Source organism: Epargyreus clarus, unplaced genomic scaffold, assembly GCF_041222505.1.
Source record: "Epargyreus clarus isolate Ecla_fem2 unplaced genomic scaffold, WU_Ecla_fem_2.2 ptg000024l, whole genome shotgun sequence".
Taxonomy (NCBI): Eukaryota; Metazoa; Arthropoda; class Insecta; order Lepidoptera; family Hesperiidae; genus Epargyreus; species Epargyreus clarus.
Genome location: NW_027332231.1, coordinates 8,189,631 through 8,212,393, shown reverse-complemented (window position 1 = coordinate 8,212,393; position 22,763 = coordinate 8,189,631). Strand labels below are relative to the sequence as shown.

The 22,763-nt window shown below is 36.2% G+C and overlaps 1 protein-coding gene across 3 annotated transcripts in view; it reads left to right on the top strand.

Moving 5' to 3' along the window:
* nompA (no mechanoreceptor potential A) overlaps window positions 1–22,763 on the top strand; it is a 43,320-nt gene that overhangs the window by 17,018 nt on the left and 3,539 nt on the right. Inside the window, exons 4-20 of one of the 3 annotated variants that reach the window (XM_073086307.1) lie at window positions 224–482; window positions 791–1,072; window positions 1,633–1,765; window positions 2,162–2,304; window positions 2,685–2,871; window positions 6,644–6,756; window positions 9,024–9,104; window positions 10,035–10,907; window positions 11,012–11,096; window positions 11,323–11,429; window positions 11,517–11,880; window positions 12,369–12,529; window positions 13,341–13,519; window positions 13,896–14,035; window positions 16,859–17,095; window positions 18,407–18,557; window positions 22,109–22,363. In XM_073086307.1, coding sequence (XP_072942408.1) covers window positions 224–482; window positions 791–1,072; window positions 1,633–1,765; window positions 2,162–2,304; window positions 2,685–2,871; window positions 6,644–6,756; window positions 9,024–9,104; window positions 10,035–10,907; window positions 11,012–11,096; window positions 11,323–11,429; window positions 11,517–11,880; window positions 12,369–12,529; window positions 13,341–13,519; window positions 13,896–14,035; window positions 16,859–17,095; window positions 18,407–18,557; window positions 22,109–22,363 — 3,750 coding nt within the window. Of the gene's footprint in view, window positions 1–223; window positions 483–790; window positions 1,073–1,632; window positions 1,766–2,161; window positions 2,305–2,666; window positions 2,872–6,643; window positions 6,757–9,023; window positions 9,105–10,034; window positions 10,908–11,011; window positions 11,097–11,322; window positions 11,430–11,516; window positions 11,881–12,368; window positions 12,530–13,340; window positions 13,520–13,895; window positions 14,036–16,858; window positions 17,096–18,406; window positions 18,558–22,108; window positions 22,364–22,763 lie in introns of all 3 variants that reach the window. The other 2 variants (XM_073086306.1, XM_073086308.1) reach the window with 2 other exon arrangements.

Sequence of the window (22,763 nt, the reverse complement as noted above, 5' to 3'; positions counted from 1 at the left end):
TACGTTTCCTCAAACTGAACTTAAAATCTTTCATGTAAGAAGGTTATTCGTACCTCCTGTGCGACAAATCGGTCCAGACAACTTGAAACCTTAAAAGAGTGGGAAATATATGGGCTTAGAAGACGTAAGACTGCTGAAGATGGCGTCAACAAAGGATATCCTATGTCCTAAAAATCATTTTAAAGGTATATATAAAAATTTAATAATATTATTGTATTTGCAGGTTCGAGAGACAGCTCCGCCTTTTCGCGTTCTAGAAAAATGCCAGGACCTTTGTTTACGTGATCGATCTGGGAACAGCCTCGTCAGGACCTGCAACTCAATTGACTTCCAACCTGGGGCCCGCATCGCTGCCTTCAGCCCAGAACCTGAATATGAAGAGTCCACTTGCTACCTCACTAGAGAACAGGCCGCGCCAGAAGGCATCGGGACACTCATGATAGTTCCCAACAGCGTTCATTTCAATGAGATCTGTCTCACATGTAAGATTAATTGTTTGTTTTTATCATTGTTCTTATTCGAGAACGTTAGCCTTTTTGTTTCACAATCAATAAGCGTATTTCACAAAGTCATCTATTATTTGACACAATTGGGTTTTATATATCTAATCTATTAGTACAAAAGAAAGTAAGCCAAATAAGTATGTTATTACGAGTAACATCCAAAACAAATTTATAATCTATTATATGGCTAAATCAACCAAATTATTTTACTTTTCATTTATTTTTTATTATGTTTTTATCGAAAACTTTACAATTATTTGTGTTTATGATGAATTTGTTTGTTAAAGCAAATCGCCCTGAACGCGAGTGTCCATCACGAAGATACGTATTCGAGCGTCACGCTAGAAAGCGCTTGAAGCTACCACCTTCGGATCTCAAAGAGATAATGGTAGCTAATCGGACAGAATGTGAAGATAAATGCTTGGGAGAATTCAGCTTTGTATGCCGATCAGCTACATTTGACTCTGCGTTAAGAACTTGCTCGCTAAGCAGGTTTACGAGGCGGACTCATCCAGAGCTCTTGGAAGATGATCATAATGCTGACTACTTGGAGAATACTTGTCTTAATGGTAAATAACTTTTAAGTATTGAAGCAAAGGTGACAATTGGGCTCAGTGGTGCTCCTTGGGAGAGACTTAGGTCTAACGATGGGCCTATGTCAGCTACTGATGATGTTAAGGTTTTATGTTGGATCTCTAGTTCGATGGTGTTGTTGCCTTTGCCTTATCTACTTTAGCTTTATAATATCTGCGTTGTTCTGTTTTCTTTTAGAGGCAAATATATAAGGAAGTTTTTGAATGTAGACTTCATGATAATTTATCAATATCTTTGCAATTAATAATCCTTATTAAAAGTAGATTTACTTTAACACGCCATAATATGTACTAAATACAAAAAACAAAGCTGCTTATTTACGAGTATATTCAAGAACGTTTAACCATTTGTCATGCTAATAACTCACTTGGTAGAAATAAAGTAAACGATAAATTATTTTTATGGCGTTTAACGTTAACCATAAAAATTATAATTTGCATGACTTTGCGATACAATTGTGCACCTAATTTTGATTGTTTAAAAGGTAATTAAAGTTTGTTTATGTCTAACTTTAAGACTAATATATGTTTTGCAGCTGAAAGAAGGTGTGATGGATTGGCGGTCTTCATTAAAGAAGAGAATAAGAGATTAGGCGGGCCTTTTGAGGCAGATGTATTTTCAAATATGACGTTAGACGAATGCCAATCTATGTGTGTGAGAGCCGAGAAGTAAGTATTGCACTGTCTTTAATCTTTCTTGATTTTATTTTCTAGGGAAATGCGGAAATAGTCTGCTTTAAATTAATATTATGTCTTAAATGTGATTTAACTCTTTGTTGTTTTACTGCAGTATTTAATGCTATAATAATACTTGATAACCTTCCTGTTTGCGCTGCTTTGTTCTGGTTTAGTTTAGGTTCGCTATTTCCTAGGATATTATAAACACATTTTTGCATAGATTAGCAGTTATGATTGAACAAAGATTATTTATCTGCAGTTGAACCAATTTTTTCTTCGTAGCCTTCCTCTGGTTTGGATTAAGATGCTTTTTAAGTTCATATGCGTGTTTACAAAGGAGCTCGGTGGTCTCGAAATCTCTTTATTCCTCTGTTTATATATTATCAGGTACTTCTGCCGATCTATTGAGCACGATGCTATGACGAGACAGTGTGTGTTGTCCGAAGAAGATTCGGTATCACAGAAGGACGACGTGACTGTGAGCGCATCGCCGACCCATCATTTCTACGACCTTGTTTGTCTTGATAATCGTAAGTAGCATTGTTTTAATGTGAAAATAGGTCATGAATGAGATAACTTTGATTTGACGAAAAATTTGCTTCTCACCAATAATAAAGAGTTTGAGATATAGCTTTTATGTAGAGCATGGTTGAATTTTTGATTTCGGGTTTCCTATGAGTGCCATATAAGACTGATAAATCTAGGACCTACTTATTTATAAATTATTTTCAAATTTTGAAACTTTAAAGGTCAGAAATACAAATTCCGTTCTATACTAATTCTACTTATGTACAAATTCAAACGTTCAAGTTAAAAAATCAAGAGTTTTTACTTCACATGACTTACAATCTACGTGTAACCCGAATAAGGTTTTTCTCACGATTATGATCAGTCTCTCATCGGGTGACAGCTCGCGGGACCGAGTACCCGGACAACAGCGTGACGTCACACCTGTTCTCGCCCGGTCGGCGACCGGACACCGCGTTCCAGCGCTACCGGAACAGCCGCATCACGGGCGAGTTCCACTCAGAGATCACGGGACGTTCCCTCAGCGAGTGCTTGGACGAGTGTTTGAGGCAGACCAGCTTTCAGTGCAGGTACGGTAGCATAGTGGAACGAATATGTAATAGGTACCCGGACAAAGCATGACGTCACACCTGTTCTCGCCCGGGCGGTGGCCGGACACCGCGTTCCAGCGGTACAGGAACAGTCGCATCACGGGCGAGTTCCACTCAGAGATCACGGAACGTTCTCTCAGCGAGTGCTTGGACGAGTGTTTGCGGCAGACCAACTTTCAGTGCAGGTACGGTAGCGCAGTGGTACGAATATACCATAGGTACTCAGACAACAGTGTGACGTCACACCTGTTCTCGCTCGGGCGGCGGCTGGACACCGCATTCCAGCGCTACCGGAACAACCTGCAACTAAACCATTAGCTTACATGGAAGAGAATAACGTGTTTGTTTCTGAAAAGTATTCGTCGCATGTAAGGGAAGTGCCAGTGCATTCCACTCCAATTCTTTGAGCTTAACTGTATTTGCAGTGCGGTCATCACAATCTTGATCGATGTCTCAGTCGTTTTAAAATACCACTCGCATACATATAAAACAAAGAATTCAATTTAAAAATACAATATCCATTCATACTAAACGCATAATCGTACAACAACATACATCAAAGACAAAGGAAATTCTTTGTTTCGCTATAAAATTAACCCAGAGTATGTCCCAGAAACAATTTCAGTTGTCAAGCCAGCCACTCGTGTGTAAAATGCTAAATGGTCGGAACACAGGGCCCGCGAATTAATAAAACAAATTTGAAGTCATGACCTGCAAACAGTTTGCGAGCAATGACCGTGCCACTTAACTGTACTGGGTATACAGGAAAAACATTCGCAAGTGTCCCACGTGCATTTTATTAATTTGTTATTTATAGATGGTATTTTGACAGTGGTAGAATCCTTTGTGGTTCGACTCCGGCGGCACCACCGCCACACCTATGACTTCTGACTAACAACAGCTACAGTGATAGGCGCTACAGTGTTCTAGTGTGAAGGGTGTGGTAAGGGAGACATACTTATCCGAGGCATTCCTGCTTAGGGGTAGCGGTGCATCTGTGACCGACCTCAGGTTGGTAATCCTATCTGGGGTTGATAACAGATGTACACAAACCATCAGCTCGTCTGTTTATCTTATAACATAAAAAAGGAACAAAGTACAACACAAAGATAGTGTTTTATTACAAAGTACAAAGCAGCGATGTTATACGAAAAGAGAATTTAAGCGATGTTGATATAGTCACGATTGGAAACAAATAGCTGATAAGTTTATGTTACAGTCACGTTTCTCTGATAACGAATTATGACCCGATTTAATGAAATCAGTAAGTAGGAAACATCAATAAAGTCACTAGTGTTACATTGGACTAGATTAGTTTGGTTGAAAGAAAATACGTTTAAGAAAAATAACCAGCAACAAATTTTGGTTTATTTAGGCGCTGCGCAAACGGGGACACTTTCTGTTACTGACACAGCACACCATCACAAGCAACCGTGCTCACTGTGTCCCGTGTCGGCAATCGGACACAGTTGCCGATGTCCTGTCACCGACACGGGACACCACTAGAAACCGTAGCTGTAAGAAACCGTAATTGTAAGGAAATTTGTTAATGTTGCTTGTGTCTTCAACTGACGACTTTTAGTTTCCAGTTACCGACACCGAACACTTCTTGATCGTTATGAATATAGTGTTAAGTGGAAGCAACTGGACACACGTATGCGCAAGGAGTTGAATGATTTCATACTTATTCTATAGAAATCAAATATTCATCGGTAGCTTGTGTTTGACACAAGACACAAAAGTGTCCCCGTTTGCGCAGCGCCTTACATACGCAAAAACTTTGGGGTGGTGAAAAATTGGAAGTCAGGAATAACGACAAAATCAATATTTGGGATGATTACATTACTATAACGGCACAGTTATAAAAGCATTTCAAAGGTGTAGGTTTCATTTGCCATATAATATTAGCTTAAATATAATTACATATGTCCGTTTACTGTTTATGATTTAAGTACCCTAAAAATAATCTTCCAATATTATAATGACCTTATAGCTGAGTTACAAACTTACAATGCTGTAAAGTTTTAAATCATTGCGTTACTGATGTTTATTTCTATTTTATTCCATTGTTAAAAGAAGTATCGAACGTCTAACACGCCGTTAAATTTTACAGTTTCATAATAACGACTGTTTACTATGGAACTTACTAGAATAAATCACTTTCCACGGAACATTCAAGGTGATCGGTTATGTAGTTAAAAGGAAAACGGCTCTCGCCTTACCAACTGATTACTTAATGATTATTTTGTAAAATGAAATTACTAGTTGCAACAGACGTTTCACGGCGTTTTTGTGATACTTTTTGTTCATCTAATATCGATTCTTTCGGGTCAAGTGTAAGCGTATTTAACTTAACTGGGTCTGAGTTGAGTCTACGTTTTAATATGGCAGTAGGAAACGAGTTTTTTAGCTTACGAGCTTTTGCCCGCAGCTTCGCTCGCGTTACGAAGTAATATTTTCTTCCCCTATGTTATCCTCTTGGGGGTAGAATTGATCAAAATCCTTTCTTAGCGGATGCCTACATCATAACATCTACCTGGATGCCAAATTTAAGCCCGATCCGTCCAGTCGTTTGGGCTGTGCGTTGATAGATCACTACGTCAGTCAGTCACCTTTGAGTTATATATATTTAGATAATGGTCAGTGGCCACTATCCCCTGTGGATATCTGTAATTACCTAACCCACACAGAATTGGAGACGTAATTGAGGTCGGCCACATATACCTTTTTAGGTTACCCTTGAGTCCTAAGCTAGAACGTCTCATATAAGTTTCTCTCCCTTACCACACTACTCAATACTGAAGACAGCAGCGCTTAACACAGTTATTACTATTAGACAGAAAAAGAGACTGCAGTAGTCGGATGCACCACTGGAGTCGAACCATAAATAGTTCTATGACTTTTAAAACTATACTTACTATTACTTTCAAGTGATATGACAATTATAATAATTTAGAGAAACAAATCGATAATTTTCAAAAGTGTGTCTGTTTTGCTCATATTGGGTTAAGCTATTACGAAAACAAAGCAATAACAAACAGTTTTACTTATTTATTTTCCTATAATTCCTTGGCGCCATTAGCGGACCGGATTACCTAGTTAGTTAAACGTAAACAAAGTTTGTACAGACGTACATACGACGGATATTGTTATCTCGCACATGCTGAGGTCATTGAACGATAGCGTGACACATTGTAAGTTTATTTTTAGATTGTTTGTGATGGGTCAGTTAACAGGAGGTGTAGGAAGTGTGTAAAGGGTCGGTTAACAAAGGGACTCAGAGTTATTATAAATGTAATTACTCTGAGGGTTCCGGGTTCGAGCTCCGGCTAGCAGATATGTAAATAATAAATTTTGATATCGTTTCTGGGTCTGGGTGTTTGAGTACTATAACTATATCTTATTGTTATCACGTCTTAGCGTTACTTTTTTTGCTACTTCCTTTTTATAAAAACAAACTTTGTGATTGAACTGTTGCAGCTTCACCGTCATTCCTACAATCCGACACAGACATACACAGTCATTTGTTTTACTGAATATTTAACAGAACAGCACTGGTCAACAAGAAAGATAACAACGTCCTAAGAACAGTCCGTAGAATGTCCTATTTGTGGCTTTGATAACGGATAGTGTAATCATTAATTACCATATTACTTTAAGACCTTTAAGTACTCTACATGTTCGTTTGTTACTAAAATTAATTACAAAAAATGTTCAGCAATGGGTTACTTATATGCCGATATTTTAACAGATCCGCGGTGTACAGCGACCGCGCGAGGACATGTCGTTTGAGCAGATACAACCAGAAAGACGGCATGAGACTTCTCTACGATCCAGACTTTGACTACTACGAGAATCTTATGCGTAAGTATATTTTAGGATATCTATAAATAGGATACATATAAAACGTCGTCAGTATTTTATTGTAATAGTTTTACATACTACACTTTAGGTATATAGCCTCGACTAGTAGAAAGAAAATACATAAAATTTACAAACTCTATTCTAAGTATATAATTTTGTAATAAGAAACCTTTAAGAAACGAATAAAAAGAGATGGTTTGGTTAGTCTTTTGTTTATTCACTAAGACTTTTGTAATGAAAAGTCAATGTTATAATTAACACGGCGAGACTTGCCTCATTTAGTTTTATTTCCTTCAGAAAAATGCATTTTCGAAGCAAAATATTTGAGAATTAAACAAACGAGTTGTATTAAGCCTTAAGAATCTATTCTTAGCAAGTCATACGTAACTCGTAAGGCGAGAACGAAGGATGCTGTCAATAAGTACATGGTACGTACACAAGTGGTCAATTGGCCTAATGAGCCGGATCAGGCGGCATTGACATCGTGTGCTCTACAAATAGACATATGACTCTAAAGACATTCATAAATGTAACCCGAAACGTAAACTATAGTTTCTAAAGCGCAATAAACAGCGACTGAAAAGAGGGTTTTATTTTTTAATGCTCATCTACACTAATATTATAAAGAGGAAAACTTTGTTTGTTTGGTTGTAATGAATAGGCTCAAAAACTACTGGACCGATTTTAAAAATTCTTTCACCATTCGAAAGATACATTATCCACGAGTAACATACACGGCTATATTTTATATGAAATATATTTGATAAATAGATTTTGAGGCGGTACAAAGTTTGCCGGGTCAGCTAGTTTAGTATGTATTCTTTGCGACAAATAATGATTCTCATCGCTGAGTATTTTCCCTTTAGAACATTAATTGTCCTTTTTTTAAACACGAAGTTTAAATTTCGAAGTTTAATATGAGGAATATCCTCCGCCTTAAAACATAAAAACGCCCAAAATATAGTTTCTAAGGCGCAATAAACAGCGACTGAAAAGAGGGTTTAATTTTCTTATTGCTAATTTAGCGTGCATTTTTTACGTTAAATAATGATTCTAAAAGCGGTGTCTTTACTCTCTAGAAAATTAATGGTTTTTTTAAGAAATAATCGTTATTCGAAATTTAAAATGCGGAATATCTCCTCCGCCTTAAGAATATAGATTCTTAAGACTTGCTAAGAATAGTCTTAGCAAGTCATAATCATGTTTTTACGTAACTTGTACGTAAGGTGAGAACTTGGGATGTTGATGACACGTGCACGGTAATTTATATAGTACTTGCAAGTGGTTTGATACCTAATGCGGATCAGGCGATAGTCTGTTTTGCAATTAGACGCTTTATTAGGATGAAGCGTTCATTATGTTCCCTGTAGTATATAACAACATTTGTTATTTTCTCACGTTACTTGTAGACGAGGGGACGGATAGTAAATTAAACGAATGGGTAGGAGTGAGAGAATATTTTGTACTATAGTAGTAGTAGTAGTGGTAGTACGAGTATGTATGATTTATGTACAATCGTAATAATTAAATAAGTATATCTCGAAGTATGAAGTAACGAATAGTATAAAGAAATTTTGTAATTGTGTCATAGAAGTACAATTTTGTAGAAAAGACATACCTACAATAAGAAAAAAATAACGGTCACTCATATTTGACCAGAATTAAATCATACCCTATGTACAATACACCCTGGATACAGGGTATTTTACTCAAAATAATACTTACACATTATAATATGTAGTATTCTCTAGAGTAAAACGGACTACCTAGGTAAAACAAATAATAGTATTCATTTAAAGACAAGAGGCCATTGAAATGAGGTCTCTACAACAATACGCGAATTGTGCAATGAACTATTGAAGGAGTAGATGTAAGTTTGAATGTATGCCTTCTAGATAGATATCTGTCGTAAGTATATGTTACCGATTCTTGGTATAATGTCACCAATACTTTTCAATTTCAATTATTGAAACGTTCGTTGTGTCAATTTAATTGATGTCTTAAGTTCAGTCCATATAAAAGTAGGTTGGGCATTTGGTAGTACATTCTTACAAATTTTTAACTATCGATTTTAGGGTTCCCTATTTAAAGTCAAATCTGTTTTCTTATACTTTGGAAACCGTAGTCGAAAAATTGATTGTTTAATAGGGAAATGCGATCTTAATAATTTATACAAATTTATAAAAATAAGATATAACCAACATATATGGTATACTATTTATGAAATCGCCGAATTGATGCCAAATTGTACAAATTTGGGGATCCAGATCAGCTCGTAAGTGGCGAGGCTGACGCAGGGGGTTCAGGCAGCGGATCTCAACCGCCGTGGGGGCGCCCCACTACACCAGGTTCGATGCATGGTAGTCGAAAGACGTGCTAAATTGCAGATGTTAAAACAGGAGGAGGTTCTAGATTTGAATGATGGAGCAATGAAGAAAGAAATAGAATCGTAACAATAATTGCTATTGTATTTCGACTGCTATCCCTGCAGTCCTTAAAATTTATTTTTGACTGACTCTACGTATTGTATCGTTAATATACTACTGAGTCTAATGAAAACAATAGAGAATAGAGGCGGAAGATCAATTTCCTCTTGCAGAAATAAAGTTATTACATACATAATATAATACTAATGCTATATCTACATTATTTGGAACCTCCTCTTGTTTCTATATTCCTCTGTAGTTGAACAATTGAAAAATTGTATTAAAAAAGTATGTTTATTTTTGTTAAATAGTATCTAGGTAAGTATTATAAGTATTTGTTGTGAAGTAGTTGCATGGAATTTTGTATCCGGGAAAGATTATGGAATTTGAGCCAGCGATTATTTTAGATTATTGTTGCATGATATCTTTTAGGATTATTTGTAATCTATTGTAGAAAAACAGGTGAATTATTCTTATCTTGAGGATGCATGATTTATTTATTGTTATATTGTATTGGTTTAGTTTGGATATGATTATGTTATATTTTTAAATCGTATTTTGTGCTTATTTACTTAATATGTTACTATAAGAAATACTTTATTATTAGGTAAGATAGCATAATGTATTGTTTTGTTTTATGTAAATGCAGGTGCTTAGTATAATGTAGTATAGTTACCTTATCTATAATTATTTTTGCATGCATTATGTAGAAGTATTGGAAATTAAGACAAATGTTTGCGTAGATCGACAAGTTTTGTGATCCAAGTAAAGTTTAGATGCATGAATTAATATTTAACGTCCTTCAAAGTATACCCAATCACGTCATTAATATCGTATGCCTTTTATTTCAAGGGGGAAGCAGTGGTGGCGACCGAGACAGGTATCCGCCTGGCGTTGACCGCTACCCTGATGACGACCGTTACCCGGTCGACGACGACCGGTATGGTGGTCGCCCAGACCGGTACCCAGATGACCGGTATCCGGCTGGACCCGACTACCCTGAAAGATATCCTAGTGACCGTTACCCCTCAGACAGATATCCCACGGATAGATACCCCGCAGACCGATATCCTTCCGACAGATATCCTGAAGATAGATATCCCCCTGGTATAGACCGTTATCCACCAGGCGTAGATAGATACCCACCCGGAGCAGATAGATATCCCCCTGCAGTAGATAGATATCCCCCTGGAGTAGATAGGTACCCTCCTGGAGTAGATCGTTACCCGCCAGGCATTGATAGATATCCACCTGGTGCTGATAGATATCCTCCAGGATCAGACCGATACCCAATAGGACCGGATAGATACCCTCAAAGCGATAGATACCCCGGTGGCAGGTACCCTGTAGGTGGAGATCGTTACCCAGTAGACGGTGGTCGATACCCAGTTTACGATTACTCCTCTAACGACATCGGAAGATATCCCGCTGACCGCTACCCGATAAGCCGATATCCCATTGACGTATATCCTGATAGGTACCCCGCGGATCGGTATCCAGCTGACAGATACCCGATTCGAGGTAGTGGGCGGTACCCCGCACGTCCTGGTTACAACCGCTATCCTGACAGATACGATCAGGACAGAGTCCCTGGCACAAGTGATTGGGGACGGTATCCGTTCGGGCGATATCCTGTTGGAGTCAACAGGGACCCAGTTCCTCTGGGCGGAGACCGTTACCCTGATCTGTATGACAAGTATCCGCCGACCGGATCTTCGTACCCTGGTAAGCAACTAACCGTAACAATATAACTCTCGTTAAAATTTTAATTATGTTGCAAAACGCAAAGCGATTGTGTCGTTTTAATTTTTGTGACTATTTCTGAGCAGGTTATGGAGGACGTGGTGGCTATTATGGGTCAGATTATCCTGGTAGTGATCGCTATCCTGATAGAGTCCGGCCTGGAGCAGACAGGTATTTTTACTAAAACATAAAACACAATATTTACTGGGATTAATGAAAAAGAAAAAAGAAAAGTGTGGACGATAATTTAATAGTATTTCGTTATCGTCTTTCTTTTTTTTACATTCTATGTTAGTTAGGTTTTATCTTTTGTTTTTTACTGGTACCAATGTGTTTTGTTTTAATTATGTAACAATGTATGGAGGAATGACGATACTAATAATTTTACTTGAATTAGATATCCCGTGGAACCAAGACCGACATTCGGGATAAGACGTCCAATAGATAGGCCGGGTGGCTACCGTGGAGGAGGATATCCACCGCCGGCGTTTGACAGGCCTGTTGGTTAGTATACCTATATTTGTATCTATTATTCGTTTTTACATTTTCAGTAAAATATTTATTAAACACCTTCATTGTTGTTCTTTATAGGTGGAAGTTATGGAGGCTATGATTCTGATGCTCCAATTGGACCAGTAGGTGGTCCTGTAGGAAATACAATTGGTCCCGTTGGAGCCCCCATAGGTGGCCCTATAACTGGGCACGTCGGTGGCCCTATCGGTGGTCCTATCGGAGGAACTATTGGAGGTCCTATCGGTGGTCCAATTGGTAGGCCCCCGATAGGCCAAAGACCGTGGCAAGGATCTCGCTGTGAAGATGACAGTTTCAGACAAGTTGGTCGGCAACGCATGCAGAGGCGATTCGTACGCCGTTTCACAACAGCGCAATCCTTGGCTCATTGCCAGAGAGAGTGCATAGAGGCCCGTGACTTTATTTGCCGGTCGTTTAACTATAGGTATTGCTTACTCAACATTTTTATTTTTAAAATGTGACCTCTTTTTAAATACTTAGGTTTGTTGAACTGTCGTGAATTATAAATGACTCAACATTTTTCGAATCGCAATAATAGTCTAGTGGTTTTAAAGTCTGTCTTTCAGTCCGGGGGTCTAAGGTTCGAATCCCTATTACGGATTTTAGATTTTTAAAGTTACGAATGTGATACAAACAATTGCCTTTTGTTTTAGCGGTAAAGGCAAAAAATCTTAAAAGATAGTTTTCGCGAGTGTGTGAAGTCTACTAATCCTCATTTGGTCAGCAAACATGGTTTTGGCCCATATTCTGAGAGAAGACTTGTGCCCATAAGTCGCACAGCAAGGGGTTGATTACGTTTTTCGATAGACGAGGCAAGAGATTTTGGAAAAATAACAAAATTCTATTTACTACTTAAGATTGTAATTTTTTGATTATATTCAAGTTTACCATAGTATCAATTTTTCATAACAGGGACGTTCCCTTTGGTGCTGAGCCACGAGACAACTGTGAACTCAGCGATCGTGACACCCGAGAGCTGGATGCTGCCAATCCTGCCCATTTCGACAACACAGCTAATGAATATGATTTCTACGAGCGAGCTCTGGGACGAATGGCTGACGATTGTTTAGATGGTAACATAAACATTGCTAACTTAAACCAATTTATGCTAGTAAATTTAAACTATTTAAATTAGAGCAGCGTCATGGATTATGGATTAATTTTAAAGGTTTTAGAATGGGTTTGATTTGATCAGGGTGGTCCAATGTCCACATCTATTTTTATTGTGAAACAGTTCGTGCGATTCGGTGAAATAGTGTGGATTTAGACTGATTTACTCAAATAAATAAAACAACAGTATCAAAAGACTAATAGTAGTAGGACAGTATTTATAGTAAAAGATGGTAATAACTCTCATCAAAACTAATGTGTACTTATGTAATTGTATTTATAATTCTTAAAGCATCTCTTCCTATGGCCCTGGAAGGGACGTGATCATTCGATCCCAACAATGCACTAACGTCAGCAAGACTACTACGGGATGTGTCCGTCATTATTTAAACACAATTGAATCTTATTGCAATATACACGTGCTTGCACAACTATAATGGAATGGCAGCTATGCACTTAGATATTTGTATAATTTTAAAGGTTCTTAGATTTCTACACCTATTTCTTGCCCATAACAGCGTCAAACGCTGTTGTGTTCTCGTTAGTAGGGTGTCGTAAGAAAGACTTTCATATAAGGTATTCTAAAAACACCTCAGGGAATTGCAAAGCATCTATCTAGGTTTGATATTATTTAAAGCTGCAGTCCTATCTTTGGTTGATTATAAAGTTCTATCATCTAGGCAGATGATGAACATCAGATTGTTTGCTCAAATGCTACTCCTGATCATAAAAATAGTATAGATACCAATTATTTTATGATTTATATTTTTTCAGTGTCACAAGTTTGTAATGAAGATGGTATGGACTTTACTCTTCGCCTGCCTGAAGGTTTCTACGGTCGAATGTATACCTATGGATTTTATGACCGCTGTTTCTTCCGGGGTAATGGTGGCGTTACCAATGTACTGCGAATCACAGGAGCCCATGGGTACCCAGAGTGTGGTACACAGCGAGTAAGTGACTTGTACATAAATAGTATATAACCAATAAGTAGTCGTAGAAGACACATGTGTTTCAAGTCAAATCCATAAATGGTTCCATTGACAACCTTTTAAGTAGTAATCAATGAAACCATTTATGGATACTCGATACGTTCTGTTTACTACAGGGTGCACCTGGCTACAAATATGAGTAAACTGATTTCCGATTCGGATTTATTAACTTTGTTTTAAAATCAATAAATAATTTCGCAGATGCTGTGTATATTTGTTTAAATTTACGATAACGAAGACGAGCACAATAACATTTTTTTGAAAAATAAATGAACTACTTAAATAGGGGAGTAATAGAAATAAAAGACGTTTGTGTTATTTTGATGTTTGCTTTCAGTACGGTGACACTATGACCAACATCGTGGTCGTTCAATTTAGTGATAACGTTCAAACCTCTCGGGATAAGCGCTTCAACTTGACCTGCTTGTTTAGAGGGCCAGCTGAAGCTGTTGTCACGTCCAATTATATCGGAGCAGGGTGAGATCTTGTTACATTTAATAATCTTTTCATTGAATATGACCTTAGTAACTGCAGCAATGTAAGGGATATCCTTCTAGACTCTAGACTGTAGACTCTATGTGGTAATAAAAGTGGAGAGGTTGTTACAGATTAAAAAAATATACCTTAATTAAATACCTTAATTAAACGATTTAAATCGTCACTTTTCCGTCACGTCTTCCATTGATAACGAAACAAAAGCAAAAACTTTAAATCAACTGTCACATTTTCCCAATCCAACTTCTCCTTTATTTTCGTTTAGTCAATTTTCGGATCGTGATGTCGAGAGGGCAATACTCTCTATACCATCCAATGCGGTCGGTAGTGATTGCATTAGCCGGAAAATGATCATCCCTCTCCTCGACATACTTCTCCCTTCCATTACGTCCATGTTAAATAATTCCGTCCTTAAGAATTCCTTCCCTTCCACCTGGAAAGATGCCCACGTCATCCCTTTACCCAAGAAGTCCAACCCCTCCGATTTTGGCGATTTTAGACCCATATCCATACTTCCTTTCCTATCTAAAGTCCTTGAGCGCCTTATCCATCAACAGCTTAGCTCTTTTCTCTCCGCTAATGCTCTACTTAATCCTTTACAATCCGGTTTCCGTCCAGGTCATAGTACGGCTACTGCATTACTTAAAATCACTGACGACATACGCATGGGGATGGATAATCAACAGCTGACAGTGTTGACGCTGTTGGATTTCAGCAACGCGTTCAACGCTGTCGATTTCGATATCCTCTTGGGGGTCTTGCGTTCTCTCTACATATCTCCGACGGCTATTGACTGGTTTCATAGTTACTTGTATGGCCGCCGGCAGCGGATTCAAATTGACGACAAATTTTCCTACTGGTCGAATACTGTTGCCGGTGTACCGCAAGGTGGCGTGTTGTCTCCTCTCCTATTTACTATTTTCATAAATTCTATTAGTCTTCATCTCACCTCTCTCTACCATTTATATGCAGACGATTTACAAATCTACAACCATGCTTGCCTAAATAACTTACCCAACGCCATCAAGATTACTAATGCTGATTTGGATTGCATCTCGATTTGGAGTAAATCCTTTGGTCTAAAATTAAATGCCACCAAGTCCCAGGCAATTATTATAGGGAGTTCGCGTTTAATCTCTAGGATTGATTGGCACAACTTGCCCCCAATTGTACTTAATGATGTGCATATTCCTTTTAGTAACAAGGTAAAAAATCTGGGTATCTACATGGACCAGCACCTTTCATGGATACCTCAGTTTTCAGAGATCAGTAGGAAGCTCTTTGCTGCAGTGAGCTCGCTACGAAGGCTAAAAAATGTTTTACCCATTCCAACTAAAATTACGCTTGCACAGTCTCTCCTCCTACCAATACTTGACTATGCTGATGTGTGTTATCCTGACATTACCGAGGAGCAATTAAATAAACTTGAGCGTCTCCAAAACTTATGTATACGGTTTATATTTGGCTTAAGAAAGTATGACCATGTTTCAGAATATCGTGCTAAGCTCAAGTGGCTCCCAATTCGTCTTCGCCGGAATGCTCATATTCTATCTCTTCTCTATTGTTTACTGTTTAATCCAACTGCTCCTCCTTACCTCAAACAACGCTTCCAGTTTCTCCACTTGTCCCATGACCGATCCCTTCGTTCCTCAGAAAATCTTGCTCTCTATACTCCCTCTCACTCAACTTCCTTTTACAAAAAATCCTTCACTGTATCCGCTATCCGTCTTTGGAACTCCCTTCCTGTATTTATTCGTTACTCTCAATCCTTATACTCCTTCAAAAACCTCGTCAAATCTCATTACCTTCAACTCTAACTGTCTTTCTTTCCTCTGCTCCTTCTAAATGTGTGCTCTTACTGTCAATAAGTTTTTAAAACAGTATTAATTTTGTTTTTAATTTTTAATTTACAATTAGTTACTCTATAATTATAAGTATGTATATCAAGTATGTCAATTATTTATTTATTTATAATTATATTTTAAATTTACGCTTGTTTTTATGTGTTATGTAGGTAGATTTTTAACTATTATTTATTTGCACCCTACCTATTCTTATAATCATCCACTCTTTAACTCCTCACCCTAAGGTTGCCTGGAAGAAATCGCTGTCTTAGCGATAAGGCCGCCTTTTGTATCGTTCAATATTTGTACGTTTTTATTCTTGTATTTTGTTTTTGGGTACAATAAAGAATATTATTATTATATTATTATTATTAATTAATAAAACGGGTTTGTACGGAAATTTCATACATTTACGTGTTCGTTAGTAGTATTTATTTATTTGAAAACCATATTATTCATGCAGAATTAACAGTTAATAACAGAATGTGTGTAACACAGTGTGAATTGTGTTTTAGTGTTCTGTGTGTGTGTTTGTATTTATGTGTAATTCTTGTTAAATTTTATTACACGAATGTCTGATTATTTCAGTTTATTTAACGAATTGTTTATTTTTTTGGTAACGTCTCTATAATAGGAATCAAGTGTGATTTTACTTTGAGTGTGTGTTTGTTTGGTTTATTAAGTTTGTGTGTTAGTTTTAATATCGTTTCGATTTATTAACAATGGGTTATATGTTATGTTATTTTATTGAGTGCTGTTATTTCACTAACAGCTACTAACTTTAGACTTTGAATTCCGAATCCATCTTCATGTTCACTAATATTTTGTATACAAAAAATCTGTAACAGACTTTCAGGAAGAAGTGTATTTCTATGGAAGGTTTCATTCAAAGTCCTCAAACTTTTAAAATTTAACATAACTTAAAGTCTAACTGTAGTTTCGGGTATAACTTGATTGACAGGTCAGGAAGTCCCATCCCTATCGAGTACTTGCCCGAAGAGAGCTCTCTCAACTCCAAAGTCCGGTTAATGATCTTGTACCAAGGCCGACCAACGACAACCATTGCTGTGGGAGACCCACTAACCTTCAGATTGGAAGCCCAGGATGGATATAATTACGCAACGGACATCTTCGCTACTAACGTCATCGCACGAGATCCGTATTCAGGACGATCGGTGCAGCTGATTGATCGCGTAGGGTAAGCATAATAAAGAAGAAAATAATATAAGTAATGTATCCACATTATATTATTAAATAATGTTTTTAAAATATAGATACGATATGTTGAATGTGGTAGAACTCGTGGTTCGACTACGGTCGCAAGAACGTTACACCTATTTCTGCCTAATAAAAACAGTGTTAAGCGCTGCTGTGTTCTGGTTTGAAGGGTGTGGTAAGAGAGACATACTTATTCGAAGCGTTCCAATTTAGTTCTCAAGGATAATCTTAACAGGGGTTGATAACAGTTGGACTGCATGTTCGTTTGGCTACTTCTGCAATATAAAAACAGCATGAAATAATTTTCGAGTGTTATTTAAGGTTTATTTTATTACAATATACTTAAACTACATTTAAAACAAATAGAAATAAAAATATTTACAGTAATAAAAAAATAACTGAAACTATAATAAATAAAATAAATGAGCCTGATCGCTGCCCCGCGGTAGTGTACCCAAGACACTAGCAGCATTACCTCGTTGTATTGCCAAACTTATTTGTTGACCGAGGTAAGCTCCAGCTCTTGGGTCACCAGAGGTCTCAATCAAGCGCGAAGACAATTCTTTATAAAATTATTTATAAATTAATTAATTTATAAATTTTCTTTATTCTTCTTTTATATTTTTTTCTTTTAAAGTTTAAATGTTGAAATCGCAATTTATCACACCATTATAATACAAAGTTAAGATTGTAGTTATCTTACAAGTCACCTTCATAAATATATGAGTACTTACTAATTATTATAGTTTACATAACACGCTCACAGATGTTATGATCAACAAAGTTATTGTGGTCACAACAACTTAACTGCTGGCATGTTATTATGACAATAGTGGTCACATAAACACGGGAAGTAAAATATCTAATGCTTACACGTCATGTAATTATGACAATTACTTGAATCACTGTAATTATTTTTGCGGTATTTTACGGATCATCATCTATAATTACGTAACAAAGAAAATTGAAGTGTTGTTACTAGGACATTTTATAAGATTAGATCTGTTTTTGCATGAATAGGTTTTGACGAGATTTTACGTAAAGATAAGGGACTTTAAAAGTATAAACATATGTTACGTTAATTATCGTTAATCTAAAAATAATTATATTAAAAATATATATTTAGAATCATACGGTTCTACCTCTTCCTTTTTAAAGTCGTTAATTTTTTTATTTTTTTTTTATTAAAGTGGATTATTTACAGAACTCTTTCTTTTTGAACGTCAATAATAATCTACCATACGTCATTAGTTGTTTCGTTATTTTATTTATATCAACTTTATTTTAACAGATGCCCAGTGGATCCAGATGTATTCCCTGAATTGGACAAGGGCCGCAACGGAGATTCCTTGGAAGCCAGATTCAATGCGTTTAAGATTCCGGAATCCAATTTCCTGGTATTCGAAGCAACTGTACGGACATGTCGAGATGGATGCCAGCCGGTACGTATTGGGTTTTAAGACCATCAGAAACTTAAAGAAAATATAATTACAGTCGTATTTTAGTCTGTCTTTAAACAGTTTTGAAAGGTTTTTAAAGCTTACCAATTCGCACTTGACTCGGTGGACTATGGCCTCAACACCTTTCAACCTGAGAGGAGACTTGTGCACAGCAATGGGGCAGTAATAGTATGGCGAGGACAACGACGGCAGTTGTCTACGCGTGCTCGATTGTGTTCTTCAACGTAAATGAAATATTGGGCTTAGTATAAAAAAAACAGGAGCATGTGCTGCCATAGACAAACCCGAGAACTCTGCCATTATAATATGTGATGTTATTTTGTAAATCATTAAAATAACATCACATATTATAACAATTATATTTTGTTACCATTTTGATTATTTTATATCAATGGTTCAACAATGACCGAATGGAAAATAGGATTTTCCCAAAGGAAAACATCATTTAGCAAGTCTAAGTGTATCTAATGAAATCAATAAAGAAATCGGATGAAAATAGACTTCCCACGTAAACAGATGTATGGAATAGTCAAATAGATGTATAACAATATAATAAGGGTAACCTTCTTAATATATTATTGCTCACACGTGAATTTAGATTTGAAATTAACACAATCGTGCTATTATTTGGCGCGAGAGGCTTGGCCGTGTAAATGCAACATACGTCACAACACATTATGTTATGATATTTATTGTAACAATCATTTTCATTTGTATCTAAAATAAGAGGATTACGAGGGAAGGGCATAAAATTGTAAATACAAGATAATGGTGTTCTGGTAACACCTAATTCTTATTTTATACCACAAAACCATGAAACACCACAAACTACTTCATATTTATTAAACTTTCATCTTTAAAAATTGTTGCTACACTCATAACCTCTCACAGGAATTGTGTCTTGAGTTCCATAAACACACACAAAGTAAGAAAATGCACTGGAGCTACACATTTAATAGTAAATACATACATTTTACGTTATGTAACAAATAACACGGAACGAAAATTACAAATGACTTATGGTCTTACTTTTTTAGTTTTTTTTTTAAACGGGTATTCTTTATATTTCTATTATATCTTATAGGTACGTTTTTCAAGACTTTAACAGTAACTATTTATTAATCTGTGCTTGAACTGCAGTAATAGTAAGTAGTAGAGATGCGCCGAATATTCGTTTGGTATTTGGCGTATTCGGCATTTTTTTTGCTATTTGTTTTGGGCGAATTATTCGGTTTTGGTGCCGAATAAATTCGGTTCGAGTATTTCTATTTTCTTGTGTACACGACATGGTACAGGACTAAAACACAAAACTTCTTAAGTAATATTTATGTTATATTACAAGTCAAACTCAAATCCTATGAAGAATGTGTTGAATAAAGCTAATAAAATAAAGCGATTAAACTTCAAATCAACATTTATTTTGATACCTCAAGTCAACACATTTATTACTTAATCTATAGTTAGTATAGTGAACATTTATTTTAAACCTTAATTCAGTACCTATTTATTTTAAAACTCAAAACAACATTTTAAAGTGTTAATGAACACGCATAATTGGCAAACTGACAATAAAGAAATGGTTAACCGAATAATTCGGCCGAATATTCGGTTCGGTCAAGGCTAAACCGAATGTTATTCGGTTTTCGGTTATTCGGTGAAACCACTATTCGGCGCATCTCTAGTAAGTAGGTATGCATTATGTAGATTATGTAAAGGGTTATTTTGATCGAGTAATTCTAGTATTATTATAATTCTTGTAACAAACAACCCGTTATCTATATTACTTCAATGCAGAAAAACTTAAATAGCAGAATGGTTATTAAACCTTATCTTAAATAGGTAGGGGTTAGATGTACAGGGTTATCTAGCACTGTCGACTCATTAGTTATCCGAGTATGTTAATCATAGATTAAATATAGGTACTATTTGAGTTAATGACACGATAATTAATAAGTGTTTTTATTATTTTATTGCAATTAATAAGTTTTATTAATCTACTAATTGTACCTAATATGAAGGTATTAGTGGTGAATACTGTTTTTAATATTTGTGCAGCTCTTATTTTTATTATGTCTGTGATTTTAACCTCCATCCACAATGATAAATTAGTATTTCTTAGAGCGTATTTCTAATTATGACACACTCATTAGTAATTAAAAATGTTAATATTATATTTACCTACGAGGTTAATTTTTAACGAATTATACATCGCAATATTCAATGTTAAACCTACTGTTCCAATCCTACTGTTAAGTGGCACTTATTTCGATGATTAGGTGGATTAGTGCCTTTATCTGCTTCTATTTGCAAACAAAACAACGTTATCGGCAACAAAACTTATATAACTGATTAAAACTGTGTATTGTATTACATATTTCAATAGTATTTCCGTCTTCATGACGATATTTTTGAATAACTTAAACAGTTACTAGACTAATTGTATAGCAATTATTAATAAGTTCTTACAAAAACTAAAATTAACGTCAAATAACAACGTAAAATTAACGCCTACCCTAACATAGATATATCTAATAGGAAAACATACCCAGTTATAAAGTATACGTACAATGTATGAAAATAATAAGTAATTATTAGTTTCCGAATCAATAAACAAATATATTAAAATATTTTAATAAAATTTCTGTTCGATTAAGAATTAGCTTTATAAGAAATGGGATTTGCTAACAGTTCGTCAAATCTTTATCCTTAATACCATACTCAGACAGCATTCCCAGCTGGTATATGACCCAGATTTAGTAAGATTCAAACGCAGAAAAGGAGACGTTGCACCTACTAAATTATTCCACACTAGCCGATCCCGCAACTTCTTTTGTTATCTTGGCCCCTTTCTATACAATCGTCTAAATTCAAAACTCAATTTTTACCCACAAAATTCTAATAAATGTAAAAAAATCGTTACTAGTTACTTAAAAACTCTCTCCTACCAAGAAACTGAAAATCTTCTACATACCATAATTTAATGTGATCTTCTTTCTCCTATTAGCAAGAGACTTTCATTTATCTCATAATTTCTTATTCCTTACGCTTAATTCACGTACTTTAATGTAAAATCCATCCATACATGCACTGTTAAATGCACAAAAACCGACACACACCCGCACACACATTCTACCACATATGTAAACATACCCATCACACCCATCATACACCCATTCATACACTCACACACTTACATGTACACGTACACACACATATGCACTTCTACACACACGTCTACTTGCATTCACACAAATGTTTATTATTTAGTCTTCCGCGGGAGGGCACTGGTGACCTGTAATTCAGGTATTTTTTACCTACAATAGGCACCAGTCTCACTACGTAAGGTTTAAAATATTCATATGTTGTAATCATGCAATTTAACATAAGACCTTTTTGTGAGAGAAATAAACTATTTTCATTTTCATTTCAGATACTTATCCACCTGCAAGTCTGGCAGGGGCAGTGACCACTAATCATGCTTTGAATATAACATGAGCTATTTGTAATACATGTAAATTATATCTTGATTTCAGGCCTATTGTCCAAGTCACACAGGACGATCCGAGCCGTCGTTCGGCCGTCGCAGAAGAGATGTGAACACAACACATGTGGAAGTTGACGGAAATGACGAGGTGAAGTTAAACAGCACTGATGATGGCAAAGATAAAACTGATGACAAAGGCGAGTCAGAAGCATCGGTTTTCAAAATATCGTATGAAGAAACTGGCGTAGACAAGTATCTGAAGGATGAGGTGGAGACTCCTAGTCACGTGCGCAAAATGATTGAAGTAAGTTCACGTACCCGGAGAATAGTTTTTCGGTGTCACACGAGGTGCCAGGATACAGGATACATACAGGATAGGAAGTCCTCGGAACAATAACTTATTCATTGTTCCGAGAGGAAGTTTATGCCCAAATGCCAATTTAGTGATAATTTTTTGAAGTCACGTGACATAAAATATATTACGTCACGTCACAGATAATGATGACTATTTTATGCTTGATTGTGGATCAATCTTGAAATCTTGTGCCTACAACTTATTAACGCCTGTCTTTAATGACGAAAATGTCTCGTAGGCAGGAATTGTCAAATGACGATCTATCGCAGGCAAAAATTTGGATAGATTGATTAATAATAACGGAATAATTTATTGTTAATAATAACGGGCGATACTAGACATTGTCAAA